At 47.9% G+C, this 20,010-nt stretch overlaps 1 protein-coding gene across 4 annotated transcripts in view; it reads left to right on the top strand.

The window, feature by feature from the left end:
- Window positions 1-20,010, top strand: part of Prkag2 (protein kinase AMP-activated non-catalytic subunit gamma 2) — a 263,165-nt gene that overhangs the window by 202,324 nt on the left and 40,831 nt on the right. For all 4 annotated transcript variants that reach the window (XM_046429777.2, XM_046429776.2, XM_058574340.1 and 1 more), the window contains one exon: window positions 5,999-6,068. In XM_046429777.2, the coding sequence (XP_046285733.1) occupies window positions 5,999-6,068 (70 nt within the window). The remainder of the gene's footprint in view (window positions 1-5,998; window positions 6,069-20,010) is intronic.

Below are 20,010 nucleotides of genomic sequence, written 5' to 3'. Positions count from 1 at the left end.
TGGGTGGGACCCAGCCAAGGGATGGAGGAGGGGCAGTTAGATCCCAAACCTACCAGCTGCAAGGACGCAGTTATCAAGTGTAAGGTCCACAGCGGCAATCAGCAAGCAAAGGTGCTGAAATAAAGTGACCAGACCTCTGCCGGGAGCTGAGCAGTTCCCCAAAGCCCCTCAACGTTCCTGAGAGTTGCTGAATGAGTCTAGATGAGGGAGTTAGTGAGAGCACGTCTACATTTTTACGATGGACCGGGAAGGGGGAGCTGGAGGGACGAAGGCCACCGAGGGCTGGAAGCCCAGCTAGGTAGGAGCTGTAGTGGGTGGAGACTAAGAATGGACTAGGATGACAAAATGAGACGACACGGGGGGGGGGGGGGTGTTAGACGGCTGGAGTGGCACTGAGACGGGAGCTGCAGCATGGCAGTGCCCCCCAGCTGTCCCAAGAACACCATGGGAGTGAGCCCAGAATGCTCCTGAAGCTCCATCCAGGCACCAGGGCTTCCTGTCATACTTGACCCCAGGGAGGACGCCCTGGCAATCAGTGCACAGTGGCACTCAAGAGAGGTGGCAGGCTTCGGTTCTGGGCACTAAATTATTCAGGAGCTACTATCCAGTCCTAAGGATGATTTATTTCTTTCTTACAGTAGCTATCTCAGATTTTTCTTTTTTTTTTTTTTTTTTTTTAAGGCAGAGCAGACTCACATCCGACCTCGGTGCATTAAGGAGTGCTTTTTGGGCAGGCGTTTAATGATTAAGCTTTCAGGCTGAAGTTTTCACTTCCACTCATCATTCAAAACACTGTATTTTGCTGTACCCAGGCACAATTATGTAAGACAACCCTTAATAATTTAGTGTTTTTCACCAACTAAAATGCCGTATTTTAAAGGCTCTATCTTCTGCAGACATGCTTTCTGTGAAGTCCGACTCAGAGCATTTCACTTCCACAGATGGAACCCAGGACTGGCTGCAGAGGCCAGTGGCACACAGGTGGAAAGTTCCCTCCCCTAAGGTGACCCTGCTCCAGGCCCAGCTAGGGTGACCCTGTGCGTCTCTGTGTGGTAGGGCCATCCACTTGTCACTGGGGAAACTGGCCCAGATCTGGGGGAGGGAGGCTTTTGTCAGGTGTTGCTGTATCAACTGTGTGTGGCTCCAAGGATTGAGAGATGAGCTGCCATCATGAACACAAACCCCTCTCCGCCTGCGGGCACTGCCCAGCCCTTCCCATCCTCTGGTTTTCCCCGCCTGCCAGGAATAGCTAAAATTAAGTCTGGCACAAGCCGGTTAGGACTTTAAGAAAACATCACCATAAAAGGGCAACCGACGACCACCAACTTTAAATCATTTGTGCCAACAACTCCCGCTCTCGGGACCCTGAGAACATTTATGTACATGCCTAAAAAGCCTCGAAAGCCCTCAAGTTCCTGAAGTCAACAGAGTATGTCATAGAAAACTGTTCCATCCGTCTTTCCCTAGTGTTCTGTGACTTCCTGTCCAAAGAGGAAAATGTAAGATGCCTTGCTAAGTGAAGACCTGTGGAAATAAATTCAGCGCCACCAGCATCTGACCTGGAAACATTTGTATCAGGCAGCTCGCATACCCATTGTCAAGCAAAGCAGCATAAAACACCCAATCTCTATTCTTCAGCTTCTAGCGTAGGTCTTCTTAGCTGAGGACCACTTTTGAAGGGAGCACACCCTCCTATTTACCGCCCATTTCTGCCTCTCTAAAAACAGCTCATCAGGATGACAGGTGAAGTCCAGAGTGCTCCTAATTGGTCAACTCCAGCTGGGGACTTAAAAAAAAAAATTGTACTAAAATTACTGCAAGGAACAAAAATGTAAACTTTTAAATTAGGATGATTGACCACATAAACTTTTAAAAATCTTTTTATTCTATGATAAAGAGTATAATTGAGATAATTGTATACTTGCACACAACTGTGAAATATAATACAGAGGGATCCTGTGTGTCTTTACTGAGTTCCCCCCAATGGTAACACCTTGTAAAACAATTCAGTACAGGAAAAACAGGACTCCTCATATGTGGCTGGCAAAAATGTAAAATGGTGCTGCCACCTCAGAAAACAGTTTGGAAGTTACTTAAAATGTGAAACAGAGAGTTACCAATGCAATAAGACCCAACAATTCCACTCCTGGGGCTGTACCAAGAGTGATGAAATCACATCCACACAAACACTTAGTACAGGGATGTTCATAGTAGCATTATTCATGATAGCTAAAAAGTGGAAACCACCTGACCACTCATTAACTGATGAATGGATAAACAAAATGTGGCCTGTTCACACGGTGAAAGGTCATTCAGAAATCAAAGGAAGAGCTGATACACATTACAACGTGGATGAACCCTGAAACATTTTTGTATTATATGATTCTACATGTATGAAATGTCCATAATGGGGAAATTAAAGAGACAGAAAGTAGATTAGCACTTGCCTGCAGAGGGGAGTAGGGATGGAGCTGGTAATGAGAAGTGGCTGATACTGGGTGCCAGTTTTCTCTTTGGGACAATAAAAATTCTGTAAACTTAGTTCAACTCAAAATATACTGAAAAGTACTGAACTGTATACTTCAAGTGTGAGTTGTTTTTCCGATAAATAGGTGCTTTTAAAATCCAAATTTTCATTTTTTCCATGTAGTTAAATTGGCTCATGGGGGAAAATATAGTATGATGTGACAAATAGCACATCGACATTGATACAGTCAGGCTGCAGAACAAGCTCATCACCACAAGGGTCCCTCATGTTGCCACTGTGTAGCCACAGGCATCTCTGTCCACCCCAGACCCCTGACCCTTGGCATCCACTGATCAGGGCTCCATTTCTATAATTTTGTCATTTCAGAGTGTAAAGTGGGAGACTTGACTCAGTGGTAGAGCACTTGCCTTGCTTGCACAAGGCCTTGGGATCATTTCCCATTTCTGCAAAGATAAACAACAAATGAAAACAAAACAACAACAAACAAACACAAACAGTATAATGTAAGTGGAATCTGTGGTGTGTGCCCTTTGAGATTGGCTTTTTTGACTCAGCATAATTCCATGGAGCTCTATCCAAGTTTCTGTATGTATCAATAGTTCATTCTTTTAATTGCTGAGTAATATTCCATGGCATAGATGCAAGTCCATTTTTAACCACTTCCCCTTGAATGGCATCTGTTATGTCCAGCTGGGGCTATTACAAACGAAGCTGCTATGAACCAGTCATGTATAGCTTTTTGTGTAAACATAAGTTTTTATTTCCTGGGATAAATGCCATGTGTCATTTGGTAGTTGCATGTTTGGTTTTATAAGAAACTGGTTTTTGTTGTTGTTGTTGTTGTTTTAATAAGAAACTGTTTCCAGAGTGTCAGTTCTGTTTTTTATTCCACTAGCAATAGGGATTCTGTTTCTCTGCATCCTTACCAGCATTCAGGACCATTACCATTTTTGTTTTAGCCACTGTAACGGGTGTATAGTGATATCTCATGGTGGTTTTAATCTACATTTCTCTGACAGCTAATGGTACTGAACATCTTATGTGCTTATTTACCACCTGTATATCTTTTTTGGTAAATGTCTCTTTATGTCTTTTTAAAATATATATTTATTTTCTAGGTGTAGTTGGACACAACACAATGCCTTTATTTTTATGTGGTGCTGAGGATCGAACCCGGGTCCCACCCATGCTAGGGGAGCGCTCTACCACTGAGCCACAATCCCAGCCCCTCTCTTTGTCTTTTGCCCATGTCCTAACTAGATTGTCTTGTTTTTGTTTTTAATCGAGAGCTGAAGTTCTTGATTTTAGTGAGATTGGATTTATTAGGTTTTTTTCCCCTTTTATGGAAAGTGTGTTTTGGTGTCAAGTCAAAGTCTAATGCTTTGCCCTATTTTAGGCCCCAACAATTTTCTATATCTTCTTCCTAAAAGTTTCACAGTTTTATAACTTAAGTCCATGAGCCAGTTGGAGCTAATTTTGTAAAGGTATGAGGCCTACGCTGAGGTTTACTCTTTTGTCTTTTGATGTCTAGTTGCCCCCACACCATTACTTTTGCACCTTCACTAAAAGTTGCCTTGGAACATTTGCCCAGGTCCCTCCCCGTGGTCTCCGTTGATATTGTATCTATCCCTTTGCCAGCGTCACACAGTCTGGATTATTACAGCTGTACAGTAAGCTTTCATATTGGATAGAGTGACTCCTCCCACTTTGTTCTAATTTTTCAAGGTTCTTTTAGGTATTCTAGAACTTGTGCCCTTCCACATAAATTTTAGAATAAGCTTGTCTGTGTCTATCAAAAAACCTTCTTGGGATTTTGAAAGGAATTGAATTAAACCAAAAGATAACTGGCATATTTATGGTAGGTCTTCCAGTACTCCAATTCATGGTATTGGGATGACTCTCCACTGATTAGACCTTGCATTTCATGTCCACTTTATACTTTTAAGTATGCAGACCTTATACATGGAGTTCCTTAAATCCACATCTAATTATTAATTTTCTTTGCAGAGATTGCAAATAGTATTTTTGTATCAGCCTCCACAAGTTCAGTTAGTATACAGAAATGTAAATTATTTTCATGCCTTTGACCTAGTAGTATCCTATGACCTTGCTGAACTCACTAGTTCTGGGTTTTTGTTGTTGTGTGTTTGTTTTTAAGATTTCTTGGGATTTTCTATGTAGATGACAATGTTATTTGCATGGTTTTCTTTCTTTCTTTCCAATCTGTATGCCTTTTATTTCCTTTTCTTGTGTTATTGCAGTGTAGAGCTTTCGGCACTAGGTTGAATAAGATTCGTGCCAGCAGACATCCTTGCCTTGCTCTGGAAAGCATTCAGTCTTTCGGTGAAACACGACATAAACTGTACATTCTTACCACACATCGTCTTACAAAATCAGTTCTATCTCCCCCGCCCCTCCTTTAAAAACGTTGTTTTAAAGGGGAAGTTTAAGGTTAAGGATTGGCCCAACTGAGGTAACAAAACAAGAAAGGGCAAAGAGGTGTCAGTACTTCCTGCTTCGGGCTAGGCTTGCAAGAATGACAGGACAAGTTCTTTTCCAGAGGTTAGGGTTATTTGCGGTCCTAATCAAGTGCAGACGGGCCGACATCCTTAGCAGGGCCCTGGCGTTCTGCAGCGGGTTAAGACCCCGGTCCACGGAGCAGACAGACGCGGGCTGTTAGGCAGAAGCTCAGGCCCCTCCCCGGCCTGTGCTGCTCCTCCAGGCGGCAGGCAGCTGCTAGCCCCGCCACCTGCCAACCTGAGCTGGCGATAGGAGAGGCTCAGATACCCAGACCCAGAAGTGGCCAGGGCCAGATTTAGATTGTGTGAACTTCTGGCAGCAGCTCCCCCAGACAGAAGAGAATGGGTGTGAAGGGAGGAAGCAAATTAAGAGTTCCTGGTCCAGGGGGCAAAAAAAAAAAAAAAAAAAAACCCGACCGCAGCAAAGTGCATCTACAATCTGTGTAACCAGGGAACAGTTTCCTTTTAAGGGGGCCGGGGACAGGCAGTTACATCCAGAATTTCAAAGACGAAAAGGAAAGCCAGAAACGGCGCCGCGGCGAGCGGCCCCATCCCTTCCCGCGGTCCTGCCGCCAGGCCCGCGGGTCCCGCCGTCGCCCCGCCCCGGGCCGGCTGGTCCACACCTGCGCAGGTTTCACCTGCCCCGCGCGGGCCGCGGGGACGGGGACGGGGGCGGGGGCGCGCGGGGCGGCGCGGGGCGGCGCGGCCCCTCCCGCGGAGTGCGCAGGGCGCGCCCGCTCAGCGCGGCGCGGCGCGGCTCCCCTTCCCACGCGTCCTCCCGCGGGCCGTACCAACGGCGGGGGGGGAGCGGCGCCGCGCGGGGCGGCCCACCTGCGCCTCGGGCGGGGGCCCGCGCCCGCCCCGCCCCGGCCCGCAGGCCCCGCCCCCGGCGCGGCGGAGCGAGGCCCGAGCGCTCGGCCGGCCGCGAGCCCGCCGGCCGAGGACGAGCGCCGCGGCCCATGCTGATCGCTGTCCTCCTCCTCCCCCTCAGGCGGCGCTGGCGGCGGCCCCGGGACCCGAGGAAGCCGGCATGCTGGAGAAGCTGGAGTTCGAGGAAGAAGGTGAGTGCGCGCCCGCCGCCGCCCCGCGGCCCCGGGCCTCGGCCCCGCGCCCGCCGCGGCCCCGGAGCGGCGGGTCGTGGGCGGCCGGGCGGCCCGCGCCGCGGGGGTCTCAGCCCGGCTCCGCGGGAGCGGCCGCCGGCGCCCTGGGGCGGCCCTTTTGTCCTCCGCGCGGCCGGGCGCGAGCAAGGTGTCATGCAGCCCGGTCGCCTGCACGTCCCCGGCGCGGGGCCCCGGCGTGGGGCGTGGGCCGGCCCGGGACCCGCCGGCGCCCTCCTCCCCGCAGGGCGTGTCCGGCTTCTGCTCGACTGGAAAGTTGAATGGGAGGACCCGGGCGCCGCGGGCTCGAGCTCGGGCGACCCTCGCTCTCCCTGTCATTCTGTCGCCGCTCCCCTCACCCGGCTTTTCTTCTTCCTGCCCTATTTTCTTCTTGTCTCTTCTTACAGGTAAATAACCTGGATCTTATTTTGAGACTGTTCACGTTTGACGGGATGAACTTGTTCATTGGCAAAATTAATATTTAAAATGGGATCCGATGAGCCCAAAGTTGAAAAGGAACTTTACATAAGATGCTTGTCAATTCCAAGATTTTTAAAGGCCTTCACGCTACCTCGTGTATTTGTTATTTATTTAGTGACTTCTCTTTTTTCCAGGAGCATTGGTAGCATAAAGCCCCGGAAACAAAGAATGTGCCATGTGGATGCTGTCCCTTGTGCCAACTTTACTTTAATACCCCTGTTCATTTAGTCAGGCAATTACTTAAATAAGCATGCACGGCCAACTCGGGAGTACTAACCCGGTAGCATTAGGCCGGTGCCTGTTGTGGATTCACTGCAGCATCTCACAAACATGTTGGCCAGAAGATAGTGCGTCCATAGTAATTTTCATTGAAAGTCCTCCTCCATGTTTATTAACAAATAAAATGTCTCGGAATTTTACTGGACTTAATTTGTATTTCATTCTACTGAAAGATAAGCTAGTGTCAGTGCGATTGCATCTCACTTTTCTTCCCTGTTATTGTATTGCAGGGCACATTTTGGCCAGTGTCCACAGGGTGATATGGTGTGCTCTTCCATTAAGACTGTCAAAATCTTAGAGATTTTCTTTGTCTCTGATATTAGTAACAATGAGAGTCTATTGCATTTAAAATGTTTGCAGATTAACATGGAGGCAGGAGGATCCTGGAGAGCAGTCTCTGTTAGAGAGGAATCTTAATATGTTTAAGAACCCAGGCCCTACTTAGAGTCTCACCTCCCCCTCTTATTTGACTACGTGACCTTGGACAAGTTACCTAACATCTCTATGCCTTAGTTTCCTCATTTATAAAATGGGGCTCTTGTCAGGGTGTTTTGAGGACTAAATGAGACCATCTGTATCATGGTATTTAGTACAGTGTAAACTCATAGTAAGCACTTTGTAGATATTATTTACTATTATTGATTAAGCGACATTAACCACTGTACCAACATCCTAAGACTTTTTAAGGCTTTTATTAATGAATCTTCTCAAGACGGATTTGGTGTGTGTGGGGGGGGAGATCTCAAATTCCTTGAGATTTATTCATTGAATTATGTTTCCTGTCTCAAAGCAGATATACAGTCTTCTTTGCATTGTTTCTGCTAGTATAATTAATGTAAAGTATTAAATCTAAGCATCTAAGAAGGGGAATGTCCCCTTTTCACCCATCTATTTTTATCTAAATTGTCGTCATTACTTTAAAGCATGCTGAATCCCACAAATAACTCTGTCAAACTTTTCTAGATTTTTAAGGAGGCAGAATATTAAACAATTACTTGGAAGCTGTCGGCCGAGCTGGAGGAGAGAATGGTGTTGGCGTGGTACTTCAGAACGCTGCTTTGTTTCTTTGAAACTTCAAATTTGCTTATTCATCCATATTTCAAAAAACTGAATATCAAGCACAGTCACACATTTGAGGGAAAGAGAAGTTCTAACAGTAAGACATTACCTCTTTTTTGTTGTTGAATAGTGCTGGGGATGGAACCCAGGGCCTCGTGTATACTAGGCATTCGCTCTACCACTGAGCTGTATCCGCAGCTTAAGACAAAGGATGTGTTAGCAGCCTGCACAGTAGGTAGCTGTTGAATAGCTCCTTGGTTCATCTGTGCACTTCCTTGTTATCTGGTTAATATCTTAATTTATGCATTGACTTCTGTAGGCATGACTTTGACTCCGATACATTTGTTATACATGGAAGCACATGACTACTAATAGTCTTGTTACCAAGTATTTTTCCACTTCCTAAAATGTTATAACTCATATTCTAGTTATTAGAAGCACTTTTGGAGGCACTAGTGAAGTTGGAAAGAAAGAAAAGGCTGGAGCATAGTGGGGCTGCCCACATAGTTTAAGCTATCTTTTGCCTGGGTTCTGACATGAGCCACCCCCATCCCCTGTCAGCTCTCTGACCATCACACTGTTATGAGAAGGAGGGACATTTGTAGAGTATGGTTTTGATGCTCTCTCTTCTATTCAGTAAATCTTCACCACTTTGCATCTGTACATGGGTCAAGCACGGACTTTCTCAGTTTCTTTTCTATGAAGAATCGTCAAGAGATTTTCTTTTTAAAAAAATAAATCCCAGTTCTCCAGGTCTGGATGGGACCCGAGACTCTGCATTTCTGCCAAGTCCCAGATGATACCGCTGGGACTGGTTACAGATTTCTCTTTGAGGGCCAAGGCTCTAGGTCCAGTTTTCTGTGGTTCCGAAAAGGGCCTGAGAGTGAATATTTGAGCCTTGTGGGTGATGTGGTCTCCATCTCTGTCATAACTTCTTAGCTTGCCCTTGCAGCTAGAAGGCAGAAAGCAGGCCAAGGCTGAACACAGTGCATAGGGCTGTGTTCCAAGTAGAACTTTATTTACCACAGAGGGCCAGATTTGGCCCTCAGGCATAGTGTGCCAGAGCCCTGCTCCATGTGCCCCGCCCCTCGCTGTCTGGACCATAGGGTGTCACCCTTTCTGCATGTCAATCTTACCAGGGCTTCAAGGCTCAACCAAGATCATACCTTCTCTCGGAGGCCCCCCTTCCCAAATACCATCTACCCCTCCCTCTCGTCTGCCCTCCCAGTGCCTGCTGTTTGGGCTGGCATGCAGCAGGTGCTCAGCAGTATTTCTGGGGTCCCCTGATGGCCTTGTGGGACGTTGGAAGGATTAGATAATTTTGTATCTGAAAGGTGATGAAGACAATGTCTTGTCCATGGCAGTCGCATTATGGGTCTGCTTTTTTGAGTTTTTTAATTTATGATACCAGTCACATCTTGTCTGTGCTTCTCAATATTAACTGTAGTAAACTTATGTACTGGCCAGGACCAAACACAAAGCACTTTGCAAGCACTGGTCACAGCCCACGTGGGCTTTGGAAGTGGAGCATCATCCAGACATTTGATTCCTGATTCATAGGCCTACTCCAGCTCTCTTCTCAAATTCCACAGCCTCCTCTGGACTCTTGTGTCTGCTCCTGGCTTCCCTCCTGACATCTGGCTGTCGGAGGAGCTGTGGTCCTTTCAGGTGTATGGTAGCTGGCTGCCCTGGTTTTAATAGCTCCATAGCCAAGGGTTTCTTGCCCACTGGCCTTCACCTCCCTCATCATCTGCCACTGACTTACCCCCATCCTCTCATTCTATCCTCACCATTCGTATCCTGCAGAGCATTGTACAAAGTAGAATCTTCTCAGGCCTCATCTCCACACTCACTTGCTACATAGCAAGGTTGGCCAACTTGTCCACAATGTTCACAAATAGGAAGAATAGGAGCCACTTTGTGCAGGAGGCAAAGTAGTATTTTCCAGTCAGGAATCTTGGAGTTTAGGCCCAGCTGTGTAGTAAAGTGATCCTATTTCCTTGGACAACCCATAAAGTCTCTTGAGGATTTGTTTTATTATTATTGTTATCATGGGTTTTCTCCTCAAAACAAGGGGCTGGCACTTTGTAATCTCTTTCTTCTAACTTGAAAATAGGTCCCTAGAACAAACAGCAGCCATCTATATAAAGGAACAAACAACAACAACAAAAAAAATGGTTCATTCCTAACTCATTCATCCCCACCTGGGAGGATGATGGCCTGGAGTAAGCAAAGGGTATTTCTTAGTGGGAACAAGACACCTTAGACACATCAGGGGTCTCCAGTGCTGGAGCAGACACAGTGTGGGTGTGGAATTAAAATTTCATGGAGTAGGACAGGTGAAGGGGAAATGTATGAAGCGCTCAGGGAGCATAATGAAGAAAAGATTGAGAAACGGCTTTGCCTTGTTCCAGGGAGAAGAGCCGCTTTTCTGGGGGAGGCATAGGGGCAGGATACAGAATGATCCCTGTCACAGCTTTCCAGAGTGCTCCTCCCTGAGGCCCAACTGAGTCAGCCTGCAAGTTCACCAACTCTGGTGTGGGGGGTACTGACCCCTGGTGGTAAGGATATCAAAGTGACAGGTAGCATTGGAAGGCTACCCTTCCATTCCCCTCTGAGTTTGTAGGCTGGTCTCCAGCAAGAGATAGGTTGACTCTTGACTTTTAGTAATTATAATTTTATGAAAAAATCTAGTTAATTTTTTTTCCTGTCTAGCTGGCCCATATGTAACATGTTGACTTATTTCATAGAATTTTAGGTACACATTTTAGCATCTCCAGAGTTGGGACCTGGCTTAACATTCAGTGGTGTGTTGGCCCCAGTGAGACTCTGCTGTGGTTTGGATATAGTTTGTCTCCCAAAGGTGTATGGGCTGGAAGCTTAGGTCCCCAGTGTGGCAGTACTGAGAGGCGGTGGATCTCTAGGAGGTGGGCTAGTGAAGGGTGATTAGGCCATGGGCCCACCCTGGGAAGGAATCATGCGGGTCTAACGGGTCTGGGTCAGTTCTCTCCAGAGCCAGTGGCTGTAAAGCAGTGCGCCTGGCCCTTCCCCACTCTTATTTCTTTCTTGCCATAAGTCCCCACTCACACCAGCTACTTTGTGATTCCCTCTACCATTTTGTGACCCAGCCAGGAGACCCTTGCCAGACACAGAAGCCATGCTGTTTGGATTCTCCAGCCACCAGTGTCAGGGATTCTCATAGCAGCACAGAGTGGACTAAGATAGACTGACAGGAGGAGGCTTTATTGCCTGAAAGGGGCCCTGACTGATTTAAACAGAAAGGAAAATGCACAGGAAGGCTTGAGGCTCTCTGAAAGTAGAGTTGTCACCAGGCTTCCTGGGTGCCTGGAACCGACTGGGAGGTCATCAGAAACCAGGGCAGTACCTCCAGTCATCTCTCTAGTGCTGCATGACCCTCCCCCTAAGCACTTTCCTGACTTCCTGATAGGCACATTGGAAATCTGCCTCTTGACCCTGTCACCACCCAGCTCTAACCACACCAGCCCACGGACCAGAATCCCAGGCCTGAGAGGTGATTGCTGCAATTTTTGGTTTTACCTGTGAACTTTAAGAGGGAAAGCTGCTGATTCCATGGAGCATTTGGAGTTTACTGGACAACTGGGGAAATTTTCATATCCCTTTTTTCTGATCGTAGTAGTGGCTGCCATACGCTGTGACCTTGTTCCAAGCCCTGTGCTTATTGCATCCCCAGGTCAACCCCAAGAGGTAAATATCTTTTATTATCCCCAACTTAGAGAGGAAGAAATTAAGAAGGTAAGAGGTGACATGTCTTACCCCAGGTGGCTGCTGGGAAGGTGGGCAGCCAGGTTTCAGCTGCTCAGGCTGAACCAGGGTGCATGACGCACAGAGCGATCCTTCAAGGTCCAGGAAGGGGCTGCAGGCACCCTCCAGGGCTGGGAGAACTCAGGGTGACTCCCAGGGACCCCAAAAGACACCCTCAGAGACCCTCTTCCGTGTTTCACTACCTATTGTTCTTCAGCTCGTTGCTGCTACTCCACCAACCCTTCAGCGTTGCTGCAGCTTCCCCTTCCCAAAATCCAGGGGGCATCTGTCCGCCCGCATCTTCCTCTGAGCTCTGGGTCAGCAGAGATGCCCTCAGCTCTCTCCTCCAGGCACAGCCTTAACTTCTGTGCCCGCGCTCCTCGTGCCTCCCTGCGTCTGGCTGTTATTTCCTCCGTGGCTCGTGCTTTTCCTTTCTCTTTCAGTAACACCATGTGGTGTCATTGACATTCACTCTGTTACCTTCCTTCTTGGGCATTCGATTCTGGCCTCCCCGTGCCTCTGTCCTAGGCCTGCTTCCCTCTTGTTTCTGTCCTCACCCTGGACAGTTGTGTTCCCTCCCGTGGCTCTGACTGCCATGATGTTTGCTGCCTGTGTCTTCATTGGGTGGATTTTGCTTCCATGATGCCTTAAGTAACAGAGGATGCCCTTGCAGACGTGCAGCCAGACCTCTGTCTAGCTGTGCAGGGCCTCGCTGTCGACTGTTTCATCACCTCTCTGATCTAGTCCCCCTTCCCTCCCCTCCTCTTCTTTTTTTTCTTCCTTTCCTCCTTCTTTCACCAGCCTGATTCAGTGAGTGGTACCACCTGCACCCAGTTGTTTTGGGGTTTCGTTTTTCCAGTACTGGGGGTTGAATCCAGGGTCTCCTACAAGCTAGGCCTGTGCTCTGCCCCTGAGCTGCACCCAGGCCCATCCAGCTTCTGAACATGAATGTGTTGCTCTGGCTCTCCCCCACCCACATCCTCTAAGTACCTGCCTCCTTTGCTCTCAGCCTAGTGTCCTCATCTTTCTAGAACTCTCCAACCCTGCCTCCTTATTAGTTTCCCAAGCTGCATTTAGGTGTTCTTTTAAAAAACAGTATGAGACTTGTCACTTTCCTGTCTCCAGGCCTAGGGAGAGTCCAGATTTCAGGCTGGAGTTCAGGGTTCTAGCGTGCCGTTTGTTCCTTCTTGTGCTTCTTCTCTCCCTGCTCCCAGACTCTTCTCTTGCTTCCCTCCCACACTCCTGAAGTTTCTTAATGGCCTCCAACTGCCAATTGTCTGGTCCCTCTAGGCCTCTGGACTTTGCATGGGCTATTCCCTCTCCTGGATTGTTCTTCCCTTTCTTGGGTTATGTCACTTCTTCAAGAAAGCCCCGCCAGCCCCATGGTACTTCCCATGGTACTTCCCATGGTATCTCAGGATCCTCCTCACCAGCAATTGCAGCATGCTGTTAAGGAGAAAGCGGTTGGTTTGTATGTCTTTGCCCTTACATCACAAGCTCTGTGAGGATGGACGTGGGCTGCTCAGTGCGGCAGTCCTGGAGATGCCATGCTGATAGGACTTGGCTTTCTGTAGGTATCTACCACACCGGGCACCCTGTGTCCTGGGGCTTTAACTTCATGCCAGCACACAGGCCTTGCGTACTTGGGTGGGTCGTGTTGTTTCTTTTAAAGAAACAAGGCGCTGTGGAAGTTAGAGGGCTCTCCTGGCCACACAGATGGTGGCTGACCAAGGGCAGTGACAGAGTAGAGAAATGGGGGCAGTGAGCTCCCCAGGTGTCCCCAAGAGGTACCAAGGCGTCTCCACCAGCTGTGAAGTCAGAAGGTGCCACGGGCAGTAACAGGACACTCAGGCCGCTCATGCAGGGGAACATGCTCCAGACCTTTCTTCGGGCAGTGACCCTGTGATGATTCGAGGGAAAGTCTGACTGAGCCCTGATGTAAAAGGAGGGAGCTGACCTGGGGGACTTCCGGCCGTGTCGTGTTAGTTTAACCCGTTTAGCGAGCTGCTGCCTGTGGCCCCCTGTGGGTGCTTTCCACAGGCTGGCTCCAGGTGACTTCCCGGGGTTCCTGCACGTCGTGCCAGCAGATTCATTTCATTTCAGGTCACACTTGGCCATTTGTGAATATCAAAAGTAAGTTGCTAACAAGGAATTATTTGATAGGTCATATGCTAAGTTTTCTTTGAAATGGAAGGTTTGATGGCCCCCCTGTGTGCCCAAAAAGCACAGCACCCCTTCTTACTTGTCACTTGGGCCCCGTGTTTGTGCTTCCCCCACTTTGAGGCCTAACTTGCCCCCTCTTAAATGCGTATGGAACTGGTGCCATAGGAATTAGGAGTGCGGGTCGACCCAGGTTGGAGTCCCATTTCTTCTCCGCAATAGCTCCGGGACCTTAGGCAGTTATTTCAAGGTTTAGTCTCTTCATGTGTAACTTGGAAATAACAGTAATATGTGGCTTCTAGGACTCTGTGTGCACTCCATAATATGAACACAACATTCACCTAAGTGCCTGATACGTGGTCCATCCCCCACAAGCAGGAACTGTGGGTACAGCCTGAGGAAGGGCAGCAGAGGCATCCAGCAAACAAGGTGTCCTCCTGGATGGCTCTTCATCTCTGCTGTCACCCTCCCCCTTTCCCAGGTGGAACGGCATTTGTGATTGGTCTTTGGAGTCCCGCTCTCCTCAGGAAGGATGCGTTAGCCATGTTACTAATGTAAAGTCGGGAAATACAAGTTTGGTCTGGCCTCAAGTTTCCTGATTTACAACTCTTGAAATCCTTGGACTCTTCAAAGTGATGAGGGCCTTTTCAGTTGCTAATGATTGACTGCTGGCTGCCCCCCACCCATAACCCCCCTCGTGGCCCCAGGATAGGAGCTGGTCACTGGAAAGACCCAGGCAGGCCTGGAGGGTAGGACTTTTGACTGAATGCATGGAGGAGGTCTTGGGGGTGTGGAGAGGCCAAGGAAGCCCCATGGCCTTCTCACTCCTGTGCCTTCACCTGTGCCCTGTGTAATAAACCTCTTAAATGCTTCCCCAAGCCTCTTGAACAAATTCACATAACCCAAGGAGGGGTCATGGGAACCCCAATTTATAGCTGGTCAGAGGCCTGGACTGTGACAGGCCTGTGAAGGGGAGTAGCCTTGAGGATGGAGCCCTCCAGCTGTGGGATCGGATACTGCAGGGGAGAGGTGAACTGAATTAGAGGACCCCCAGTTGTGTCCGCGCAGATGGAAGAGCCACAAGGGCTTGGTGCAGGGCAACTCCCTCCTGTTTCGTCATGGTGTTCATGTTGACTGGGGCGAGAGCAGGGTAGTAGGCAGGCAGTTTGTTTTTCTCCCTCCAGGAGTAATTTGCTCAAGGTCACGAGGAAGGTGATTACAGTTCTGGTATAGGTTTGGGCTAGAGGTGCCGCTGCTCCTCTCCCACCCCGTCTCCCACCTGAACTGGGAATCCTTACTGGTCCCCACTGGCTGTGCACTGAGGAGAGACCCTGAGACCTACAAGCGCACAGAGGCTTCTGCTCTGGGTGCCCTATTGTAATGACCCTGCAGCTGGTTTCTCCGCATTTTGTTTCAAGATGGTAATTCTAGACAGTGTGCATGCCTCTTATAGGAACAGTGACACACCACCTTAGAGACAGCAGAGGACCCACGTCAGGAAAATTGCTGCTAACCCCCAGAGACGTGTGCACTTTCATGGGCGTGTTTGAGCTCTGGCCAACTGTCATGTTTGAGCTGGAGTTAGAGTAGCCTTTCGTCATAAAGTCAAACTGCAGCAGAACACTTGTGGGGACTTGGGCAGGGGACCTGCCTTGAATTCACCTGAATTGACCAAGTCCATCTGCCACCCTCAGATGGTGTGCCAAATACATTCTTCTCTCTTCTCCTAAAACCTACTGAAATGACAGAAATCAACATAAAAGTAGGGCCGGGGCTGGGGCTCAGTGGCAGAGCACTTGTCTCCCATGTGTGAGGCACTGGGTTCGATCCTCAGCACCACATAAAAATAAACAAATAAAATAAAGGCATGCTGTTCATCTACAACTACAAAAAAAATTTTAAAAACAACAAAAAAACCATAAAAGTAGTCTTGTCAGTAATAACAAAGCTTAGTTCCTGGAGAATACAATAATATGATAAACCTTTGTCAAGTCTATTTCTATTCAAGAAAAAAATGAGTGAAAATCAAAGCATCAGAAATAAGAAGCTTCTTAACTATCAATGGAGATCTTTTTAAAAATATTACAAGGGGGCTGGGGTTGTGGCTCAGTGGTAGAGTGCTTGCCTAGCACATGTGAGGCACTGGGTTTGATCCTCAGCATCACATACAAATAAATACCATTAAAGTATTGTGTACATCTATAACTAAAAAAAAATTACAAAAAAGAAAACAATATAGAAAATAACTTTTAAAACTCAATCATTTCTTGAAATTTTACTGGTGTGTATTTTCCTATTTATTATTTCTTTCACAAATGACCATAGAAGAAATGAAAAAGTAATTAATTGACTCATGCCCTTTAAATAAGATAACTACATAGATGTAAATGGTATATCCATAAACTCTCTCTTTACAAAACAATGACAAGGATTCATGCTTCCTCTTTCCCTGACAAAGAGACATTATACTCTTCTTATTTGCAGGTGAACTCCATGAAACCTTCAAAACTAACTAATCCCTTGATTGTTTAAATTATTTTAGAACCTGAAAGGACAGGCATTCTACGAGACTAGGTTGGTCCTAAGTCAAAATTAGAGGGAGACAACACACAAAGAAGAAAACAGGCCATGGATCCTACATTGGAGTGTGGGTAAAATTCCTAAGTGGCTTCAACAAACTGAGCCCAGCGCTGCATGGAAGGCCTAACGCGTGTGGCCAGGCAAAGCTTATTCTGCAGGCACAGAAGCCCTTCCCTACACTAAGACTGCACAGAGGGGTCATGACAGTGAGGAGAGTCATTCCAGAAGGTCCTGAGGGAGCACTGGGGAGATTCCACATGCCCTCGTTTTTAAAGCTCCCCAATAGGCCAGGGAGAGAGGGAAGCATCTAAGCTGCTGATGGTGGCAGCTGGGTGGCCCTGTATCCTGGCTGCCAGGTACCTCCTGTTCTGCTCCACAACTGTAGGGGACTTGATACCTGGGAACCAACCTGGACCCTCACCATTGTTTCAGCCTAGTGATTGGGTTGTTATCCTAAACAGAGGACACATTGACAGTGGTAAGTATTCTAGTTAGTTCCTAGACTCAAACACAAGCCATCTTAAAGCCATGATGGGAGCCTCATATAATTTCAAGGTCACAACTTTGTGACATTCCTCAGGCATTTATTGCAGTTCATTTTGAGCTGTGTAACTGAGCAAAATGTTTGCCTTGATCTTGACCATTGTTTCCTTCTTTCCTAGTAGTTATTTCCACCACCCCCACACTGTGCTTAAAAGAGCATCCACATTCTCTTGGCAGTGTATACACTTATCTCCACACATGCGAACCCCCCCCCCACACACACACACACACACCAGGGAAAGGAGGAAAACACAGGTGGACTTCATTTGTTCTGCTACGTTAAAAGTGCTATAAAGTTGAATTTAAGATTTGCCTTCAGTAATGTTCAAGTTTCTAAGCACAAGAGGCTTTTCCATATACTTTTCCCATTTTTTGCTTATTTTGTGCTCAAATATTTACAGTTTTTTCCAAAAGAAAAAAATACTATGAATATAGTAAACTCGTGTTTCTAAATGTTGAATAAAAATGAAAGTCAGAGTTTGTTTTTTCATGGTGCTAGAGATCAAACCCAGTACCTTGTGCATGCTAGGCACCCCAGAGCTACAGCTCAACCCCTTAAAAGATAGATTTTTGAATGACTAATATATTGATAATATTTTTCTTTGTGAAATTACAATGAAATCTAAGTATATCAAGTTAAAATTATAGGGATTGGGAGTATGTCAGGTTTGTGTGTGTATTTTTTTAAGTGAAGTTTGGGTCAGTGTGTAAATTTGTCTTGAGTGTCTTTTATTCTTTTATACCCAGCTCTTTAAGACATGGTTTGACTTTGTTACCGTGACCTCTGCTTAATGAGTGAATATGACTTAAAATGTAATTTTAAGTCACAGTAAATCAAAGCAGTGGGAGCTGGCTGGGTGTGAAGTGTGCACTGTGCGGGTGTGTGCATGTCTCTGCCATCTGGTTGCCTGCCTTGGCCCAGCAGAGCCCCTCTCAGGTGGTGGCTGAACAGGAGGTGCCATGCCTTCCCTGTGGAGGGGCCACTTCTGCAGCTTTGCCCCCTCCTCTGTCCTTTAGGACCCTCAGCCCCCACAGCTCTGCTAGGCCACACTCTGACTGTCCTGCACCCATTTGCCAGCAAGGACATCCATGTGTTGACTGACAGGGCGGCACAGCAGTCACAGACCAGAGCGGTCAACGGCCTTCTCTGCACAGAAGCCAGCGAGCATCGCCTCCTTTGCCCCGGCCATGTGAGGGTCGCTTGGTGTGAGGGCACTGCCGGCACACACAGTGGGCTGAGGCTGTGCAGCCTTCAGGGAATCCCAGCAGCTGGCTGAACAGCTGGGTGTTTCTGCAGCTCTGGGGCGCACTGCAGCAGGCGGCCCAGGCCTGGTCGGCTCCTTCTCTTTCTCTCGTTCTGTGCATCTCCTGCTCTGGCCTCAGCCTTCTTAGGCCCATACCAACCACAGACAAACTGACTGTGTCACACCCCATGTGGCACTCCTCAGAGAATTCCTGTCACAGGAGCTTTGCCTAGCCAGGATCAGGGTTCTCCCTGAAGAGATGCAGGCCCCAGCTCCCTCTGTTGTGTCCCCATCTGCCCATCCTGCTCCTTGCCTGCCACCCCTGCCAGAATTGAGACAGAGCTTGCAGCAGAGGCCAAGGCCAGGGCTGGGGGTCGCATCTGGGAGAGTGGATGCATCCCTGAGTAGTGGGAAGGGCACTGGGGAAGAGGCGGTCCACAGGCAAAGGGCTGCTCAGCATGGGGCCAGACTCCTCTTAGTTCCAGAGCCGTCCTGGGCATTGTGGGGTGGGGGTCAGCAAACATAGACCCACCACATGCACCCCATCTCCTTGAAGTAGCAAACAGAAATGTCTCCAGATGTCACCACATGTCCCCTCCAGGGACAAACTCATTCCCAGTCCAGAGCCACTGGTATAGAGGAAGCCAGTGTTTGTGGGGCTCCTGTGCACTGGGCACTTCCTCAGTTTCCCACAGTCACTTCCTGATCCACTGCTGATCCCTGGGTTTTTCTGTGCTGGGGCACACTGCAGGCCTTTTCTTCACCCCTTGCCCCAGGACCCCGAGGTCTACCTCTGCTTTTCCTGTTCTGTTGCTTTGTGCCTCCATGTAATGAATCGCCCACCTCAGTTCCTGAACACTACCATATTCTAGGATGGCAGAAAAGCTGGTCCCGCTGCTTATTAAAGGTGCGGTGCCACCCTGGAGAAAGTCATTGATCCACCATGTTTCAGTGTCTTCATCTGTAAATGGGGATAATAATTGTACCCACTTTGTGTTATTTCAGGTTGATTTGCTGAGTTAATGTTGCTGAGGCTCAGAATAGTGCTGTGGGATGGCGTGCACTAAGTGACAGTGTCATCTTCTATGGAGCACCATAGTTACTTATTTCACCATAAATTTTAGCTATTCTCTAGTATTATTTTTAGAAAACATCCGCTTGCCTCTTATTACTATTTTAGATAATAATTTCCAAAAACAAACTTTAAATTAATTCATTACTGTATATGGAGATTTTGTATCAACCCAGATGGCCCCATTTCCCATCTTCTAGTCTTTGAGAGGCCCTCATTTGCTCTCCAGATTCACATCCAGGCCCCCATCCCAGGCTTCCAACCTCACATGTCCACTCCCAGCCTTAAAGATAAAGCATAGAATGTCAGGGCTGGGGGTGGCTCAGAGAGAAAACACATTCTAAGTGACTGCAAGTGTCAAGTACTGTGTGGCATGGAAGGAAGGGTAGAGAATGTCAGAGGTGAATTCTGAGAGGTGTGTGTGGCCATTTTCACAACTTTAAATTGAAAATAATATTTTAACACACTAGGATTTTTATGGGCAAGAGTGAGCAGCAGTCCCTGTGTTGTGTGTTTAGGGGTGGACCACAGATCAGTACAAGTGGGGTGCCACGCGGTCAGGCAGGTTAGCAGTGAGGTGCTGCTGATCACTTTGGCCTGGCATGGACTGTGCCTGAGTGACCAGCAGCTTGGGAAGGGGCTGTTCTCCTGGGATTTCTGGACAGGAGGTGTGTGTTCAAAGGGTCTTTTTTCTTTCATTGATGTC

The sequence above is a fragment of the Marmota monax genome, unplaced genomic scaffold (assembly GCF_021218885.2).
Source record: "Marmota monax isolate L192 unplaced genomic scaffold, Marmota_monax_Labrador192_F-V1.1 WCK01_AAM20220418_F8-fsc00193, whole genome shotgun sequence".
Classification (NCBI taxonomy): Eukaryota; Metazoa; Chordata; class Mammalia; order Rodentia; family Sciuridae; genus Marmota; species Marmota monax.
Note: the sequence above shows the minus strand (reverse complement) of the source record. Positions and strands in the feature narration are given on the sequence as shown.